This window comes from Hydra vulgaris, chromosome 08 (genome assembly GCF_038396675.1).
Source record: "Hydra vulgaris chromosome 08, alternate assembly HydraT2T_AEP".
Taxonomy (NCBI): Eukaryota; Metazoa; Cnidaria; class Hydrozoa; order Anthoathecata; family Hydridae; genus Hydra; species Hydra vulgaris.
Window position 1 is genome coordinate 39,890,603 of NC_088927.1, and position 7,806 is coordinate 39,898,408.

At 26.8% G+C, this 7,806-nt stretch overlaps 1 protein-coding gene and 1 long non-coding RNA gene across 2 annotated transcripts; one reads left to right on the plus strand and one right to left on the minus strand.

Annotated features, from left to right (window-relative positions):
- Positions 1-2,299: 2,299 nt before the first annotated feature.
- Positions 2,300-4,625, minus strand: LOC136083827 (uncharacterized). Its single transcript, XM_065803693.1, has 2 exons — positions 4,558-4,625; positions 2,300-4,106 (listed from the first exon to the last, which is right to left on the minus strand). Exon 2 carries the CDS (start codon positions 4,104-4,106, stop codon positions 2,394-2,396), a length of 1,713 nt encoding a protein of 570 aa, XP_065659765.1. The 5' UTR covers positions 4,558-4,625; the 3' UTR covers positions 2,300-2,393.
- A 1,556-nt stretch (positions 4,626-6,181) lies between these two features.
- On the plus strand, positions 6,182-7,575 carry LOC136084309 (uncharacterized). Its single transcript, XR_010640468.1, has 3 exons — positions 6,182-6,594; positions 6,659-6,784; positions 7,401-7,575. It is a non-coding gene; the product is annotated as an uncharacterized LOC136084309 (long non-coding RNA).
- Positions 7,576-7,806: the final 231 nt, after the last annotated feature.

The following is a 7,806-nucleotide window of genomic DNA, read 5'->3' on the forward strand; positions in this document are numbered from 1 at the left end:
ACGTTGTGCTTTTTATATTTTATATCAGTGCTTTGATAACAGAACATCTTTAATAAAAAATCTTTTTTAAATATTTTATGAAAGTAAAAAAATAATCCCGAACTATTGGACGAGCGTTATTTTATACGCTCGTTATAAGCTGAACGCGCGTTGTTTATCGCGCCTAGAACGTTTGAAAAGACCGTTAACGGGCGCATTTTACGAGCGGAGCGCGATCGCGCTCACTTTATCACAAGCCCTGTGGCATATCAAACTCTACAACTTTTTTGAAAAAAATCAATGTCTTTACAATCACCAGTATAGTTTTCGTAGCAAACACTCCACAAATTATGCACTTATTAATATAACTGAGTCAATTAGGAAAGCTCTTGACAGTAAACTTTTTGCGTGTGGTGTGTTTCTTGCCTTAAATAAGGCATTTGATTCTGTTGATCACTCAATCCTTCTAAGTAAACTAGAACACTATGGTGTTAGAGGTATTGCTCTCCAATGGTTTTTATCATATCTTTTTAATAGGTCACAGTTTGTCGCCATCAATAATGCTAAATCTTTGCCAATATTTTTCTCCACAGGTGTACCACAAAGATCTGTATTAGGTCCGCTGCTTTTCCTTATTTTTATAAATGATCTCAATATGTCTTTAAAATTTTCAACTGCTTACCCTTTTGCTGATGACACAAACTTACTCCTTACGAACAAATCATTAAAAAAAATCAACAAACATATAAATCATGATTTATCCAATCTTCTTCAATGGCTGCGATCCAACAAATTAAGTCTTAATACCAGCAAAACTGAGCTTATCATTTTCAAATCAACTCAATCTAAAATCACTAAACACCTAAACTTCAGACTAAGTGGCCAAAAAATCTTTCCTTTAATTTCTTTAAAATATCTTGGAATCAAAATTGACTCGAATCTATCCTTTTCCTCTCACCTTAAAGACTTAGCACTGAAACTGTCTAGATCTAATGGGATGCTATCCAAAATTCGACATTATGTCAACCATGAAACTCTGCTCAACATATACCATGCTATTTTTGGATCAAATTTACGATATGCTTGTCAGGTTTGGGGACAAAGCCAGACAAAAGCTTTTTTAAGAATATCAAATCTGCAAAACAAGGCATTAAAAATAATATACTTTCAACAATATCGCTCTAATTCTAATATCCTATACTTTCTATCCAAAATTCTGAAATTGTGTGATCTTGTTCATTTATTAAATTGTATATTGGTCTGGAATAGCAAGCAAGTAAACCTTCCTCCCTCATTTTGTAATTTCTTTACCACTATAAAATATTCTCGCTACTATCTTCGATCTTGTAGTAACTTTAAATTATCTATCCAAAATCATTCTTCGGTTAAGTACGGTCATAAATCAATCACAAACCAATGCGTAAAAGCTTGGAATAAATTACCACTTCACCTTAAATCCCTCAACTCTATTACACAATTTAAAACCCGTCTTCATGCTTTTTTTTTAGAGAGATACTTTTTGTATTCCACAATAATTCCAATGTCGGAATTATTGTGGGTCATTATAGTTATTGCTTTTGTATTGTTATATGTGATATAAATATTATTATAACATTATTCTATATGTGTGTATGTATATGTGTATGTATATATATGCGCGTGTATACGTGTGTGTACATATGTATGTAGGTATGTGTCTATTTGTATATATATATATATATATATATATATATATATATATATATATATATATATATATATATATATATATATATATACATATATATATATATATATATATATATATATATATATATATATATTATATATGAGTGCGTGTGTATATGTATGTATGCATATATATGTGTATGTATTTATGTATGTGTATATGGGTATCTATGTTGTATGTATATGTGTGTTTATATGTATATGTGTGTGTTTATGTGCATGTGTGTGTGTATATGTATGTATGTATATGTGTTTATATGTATATGTGTATATGTATGCATGTGTATGTGTATGTGTGTGTATGTATGTGCGTATGTAGGGGAGAGTTGCCTTAATTGGAATACTTTAGGAAAAAATATTTATTAACCAAAGATGGCTTAACTATGAAAACATTTATGAATTAAATAATATAGATATACAACCCTACTATGCTTTTATTAATGATTCGACTCTATTGATCGCACCCTTATTGGATATAAACTTTGATTTTTCAAGGCACCATTTTGTTCCAATAAAGGCAACTGGTCTCCTTGAATGGAACGCATATATTCTTTAATTAGAACAGTTCTAATATTTGAATAAATTGCAGCTATAAAACTTATGGCTCAAAGGAAAAATTAATTGATTAGCTTTTTAATAAAAGATATTTAAAAGATATAATAACAAATAAAAATTACAACAAATATTTAATCCTTTTTTCGCAATTCATAAGTCTTTTTTTCTTGCAGCTTCTGCACTTGAGATGGTAGTGGTGATATGTGGTGTGCTGTGGTGGCAATGGTGATTTTATTTGATGTGCTCAATTTCATTTGGTCCATGGTGATTGAGTCAAGTGCTACTTTGCTTTCCTGTGGTTTTTGCAATAGTTTGGCAGTTATTGGATTTAGTGTGAGCTTTTTTTTTGTAGATTTTTTAATTTGTTTGGAAGCTATTTGATTTAGTGTGTGCTTTTGATTTCTTGGTGTAATTTCTAGAGCACGTCTATATAAGGAGCTTGTAAGATCAGCCGCCTGAGTTGTTCGTGATCTTCTTTTTTTGTTTTTTACTTCAAGTGAAACCACTGGCAAAAGAGACAAAGTTGAAACTGAAACATGACATTTTAATTTTTTTTCACTTGATTTATCTGTAGATAGTTTTGTCATCCCATCTATACTTTCAGATGACTGAAGATTGTTTGAAGGACCAACATTAGTAAATGAAGAGGCTGTAAAATCAGAATCAGTGAATACATTTATGTCCAAAGGCCACAACCCACTAGCCTGAAATCCTTTCATAGCAATTCTCAATGATGCTGCCTGACTATATGCGTCACCAAATAATTCTGCAACTTGCCAAGTTGTTACTGGTTGTGATATATGTGACCGCATCCATTTTCGCATAGCTTCATCATAGTATGTACCAAGTGGTCCAAAGAACGCAACGTCTAATGGTTGCAGTCTGTGTGTATTATGGGGAGGTAGTGATACCATACGCACTCCAGCATTTCGTGCTAGATATATCGCTGCCAAATTTTTTGAATGTGTAACATGACCATCAAGTATCAACAAAACTTTTGATTGTTTTAAAGGTTTAACAACTTTAATGAAATGATTGAGCCAATCTAAAAAACCTTCATTTGACATCCATCCTTTCTCTTGAGTACTAAATACAGTTCCTGGAGGTGCACCATTTGTTATTTCTGGCTTCATTCTTTTGCGTTTATATATTAACATTGGTGGAACATAAAATCTTGCTGCAGATACACAAACTACAGCTGTTACTGAATTTCCTCGTTCACTACTAGTCATAATTCCAACTCGTTTTTTTCCCCTTGCACTAATAATTTTTATCTGACCATCTTGTACTGTTGATAAACTAGTTTCATCCATATTATAAAGTCTGTCTGGAGTTAACTTTTCTTCTATGTATAAGTTTGAAAGTAAATTAAAGAAAGATTGCACTCGCTCTTTATTAAAACCTTGTGCACGTGCAATTGATGTTGATTCAGGCCCACGAAGCGACAGTTGTGGGTGCCTTTGCATAAATGCATAATACCACTTTTTTCCTGCCATTCGTGTTTGTTTGTTAAAATTATGTGTGATGTTGTTAGCTTCCGCAATATCAAATGCTAGACGACGAAGATCATCAATCCTTAATCCAAAGTACATTGATTCTAATAATAAACAGTGATCAGCTAGTTCTGTTTCAATTTCATTAGGTAAGGTGGTAAGTCGACCATGAAATTTCACATTTGCAATAGCAACTTTGTTTTTTTCATTTATATGCCTTGACAAAGTTGCTTTTGGAATACAAAATTCATAAGCGGCTTCATTTAAGCTGATTTCTCCTTGTTTTATTGCTTCAACAGCCTTTTTCAAGTTTTCTACTTTCCATTTTCCATATTTTCGTGGTGTTTGCATCTAAAATAAAAGCAAATTACTATGAAGATACATAAGGAGAGTTTTATAATCTTATTACAGGCTTATTTTTTCATATATTTATTTGTTATTCATATATGATTAAGTTAATTTTATACTCATTATATAATCATTATTTTTCATCATTTTTGTTTAGTTAATCATTAACTATATAAATCAAAATCTATATAAACTATATAAAGTTTGCAACTTTATATATTAACTTCTATATACAGTAAAAAACTTATGCTGGGTATATACTTTATGTTGTCTTACAAGTTTATCCGTTAAATAGAAATGTATAACTTTTGTAAAACTTTTACATTTTATTTTTTACTAAAAGATAAAATGATTTGTTAATTAAAGTATACGATGTTTACAATCAACTTTATATCCTTAGACTATGACTAGACTTTAGACTATGAAAAAAATTTTGTGAAAAATCATTTCATACTTTAAAGCAAGACTAAATACCAATTCCAAAAAAGCAACAAATGTCTAACAATAACACTATGTCTATAAAAGAAATTCGCTTTAAAAAATATTATACAGTCGGACTATTGAAATTTTCTGATCATTCGGACGTCAAGCGTGTTATGAGATGACATCGTTTCAATTACGGCAACTTTTGAAGTTCCCATTCTGGGCAACATAGGACCATGGTGTTGTAGCAAAATATTTACATACAAGTAACAACTTACGATATAAGCTCTTAATATCACATAGACTTGAAACCCTTAAAATTAAAAATTTTAAAAAAATTATCATCAAACTCAATATCGTTAAGCTTCTGTAATCGTTTAAATGCAACGATAAAATTAGATCGCAAAAAATTTTTTCTTTAAAAAAAAGTAATTTTATTCACATACGTGCAGTTTTTAAGTTTAAATACTAGAAGTTTCAAAAAATAAAGAAAATTATTTTCTTTACAAGAAAAAATATTCATGAAAGTAGAATAAGTTCCAGTTTCTAAATAAAGCTAAGTGTTCCTATTAAGGAGCTGTTCCAATTTCGGCAACTCTCCCCTATATATATGTAAATATGTATATATGTATATATATGTATGTATGTATATATATATATATATATATATATATATATATATATATATATATATATATATATATATATATATATATATATATATATATATATATATATATATACATATATATATATATATATATATATATATATATATATATATATATATATCATATATATATATATATATATATATATATATATATATATATATATATATATATATATATATATATATATATATTTATATGTGTATATTATATGTACATGCATATGTGTGTATGCATGTATGTGTGTACGTATGTGTGTACATGTTTGTGTGTGTGCATGTATATATATGTATGTGTGCAAGGGTATATGTGTGTGTGTAAGTATATATGTATATATGTGTGTGTGTATGTGTATATATATATATATGTATGTGTGTATGCATATATATATATGTATATATGTATGTGTGTATGTATGTATGTGTATATATGTGTGTATGTATATATATATATATATATCTGTGTGTGTATGTATGTGTGTGTATGTGTATGTATATATGTATATACGTATATGTATATATATATATATATATATATATATATATATATACATATATATATATATATATATATATATATATATATATATATATATATATATATATATATATGTATATATAAATGTGTGAGTGTATGTATTTATATATGTATGTATGTGTTCATGTGTGCGTATACATATATATTTATATATGTTATACATTTTTTGTAACAATAACTTTTATTATTATTATTATTACTATTATTATTGTTAAATTTTGATAAATAATAGTGTTGTTCCTTATTATTATTGTTTTATATCATTATATAAATATATTCCTAATAATTACTACTCATTCATATTTTATTATTATTAATATCAATTTAATTTGTATTTACTTTATATTATTATGATATCTGTTATTATTAATGTTATTTTTATATTATTACTAATATTATTATTAACTTGTTATTATTACTGAAATTATTTTAATTTATAGTTATTATTTATATTATTGTTGTTGGTATTATTTTTGTGGTTAACATCGTTATATAACTTTTACAGTTACTATTATTTCTTCCTTTTTTTACAATTATCACCTTTTATCTGACTTTACTTTTCTTTTTATTATCACTATTTATTATTATTAAATTTGATAGGTGTTTACTTGAGATTAGTATCATTACTATTTGTAAATATCCTTGATGTAAGATCTTTATTCAGAATAAATTTGATTTGATTTGATTTGATTTGATATATGTTGTATATATAAATGAATCAATTTTTTCAAAATTAGATGTAATTGCGAAAAAGATATCGAATTTCATAGACAAATCTGAATAAGATATTTGTTGGTATATTGATTTTGAAAAAATGATGAAAAACTGAACTACTAAAAATTGCGCATCAACAGAAATCGGTAATTTTCTTTGCCTTTTTTTTTCGAACAAAAAAAACTTTCAATAATTCTAACATTTTGATAGATAATAGATATCAGTATAAAGAATGTGGAAAAGATATCAGTATAAAGAATGTGGAAAAAACTATTTTGCAGATCCTTAAATATGATTATTAAATGATAAGGTTGATTATGATCTTTAAATGATAAGGTTAGATTTTTTTAATTTTGAAAATCTGACTAAAATTAAATGGTGAATATAAAATGTGTGCAAAACTCAAAAGTTTGCAGATTTTTAAATATGATCTTTAAATGAATCGATGTATACAATAACGTTCTAAGTCATAAAAACTATTTTTAAGTCAGACAACTTTAACTATGTATAAAACATATAAATATCAAAAATTCTGATATATATTTTAACAAATGTAATATTTAAAGATGTCAAAAAACACCCAAATTTTTTTTTGAAATTATTAAAGCAATAATTTTGGATTTAATAAGTTTTTTCTCGTTCCCCGAAAAAACAGTTTTTATGACTAAGAACGTTTTTGTATACATCGATTTAAATGATAAGGTTAGGTTTTTTAATTTCAAAAATCTGACTATAAAATTAATTGATTTATTGGTTTCACGGTTTGGATCAAAATATTATATTATGCATAATAATAAGTCTTTTTGATGTTAAAATATAGTTTCTCTTTACATAATAATAATAGTTCAGTTTGCCTTCACATTTGTATAAGCTAACTTGATTGAACCTTTATTATATTCTTTATTTTATATTCTATAAATCTTATTCATATATATTATTTTGTATTTTGCAGAGACCATCACCGTGTATACCGAGAGTGAACAAGAACATTGCGTTGGAGATATTCTGAAAAGTGCGCCGGGTAGAAAAGGCGGATGACCGTTAAAAACTAAACCACGACAACAGTTTTTATGAAATTTTTTAGATCTGTAATTTGAAATATGTTTAAACCTTGTTTATGCTTTTAATTTTGTGTTTCATTTGTTTTATATAATAAGCAGGGATTATCTTTTTCCGGAAATTTCCGGAATTCCGGATATTTTTTTAAACTTTTAGTTTTTCCGAATATTCACAACATATTCAATACATGCAAGTTGAGGTATATATTTTTGTAATATATTTGTTTTTTACGCTTTCTCACTCATCACTCAAAAAAAATATGAAAAATGTCAAAAAAAATTAAAAACAACTTCACTAAA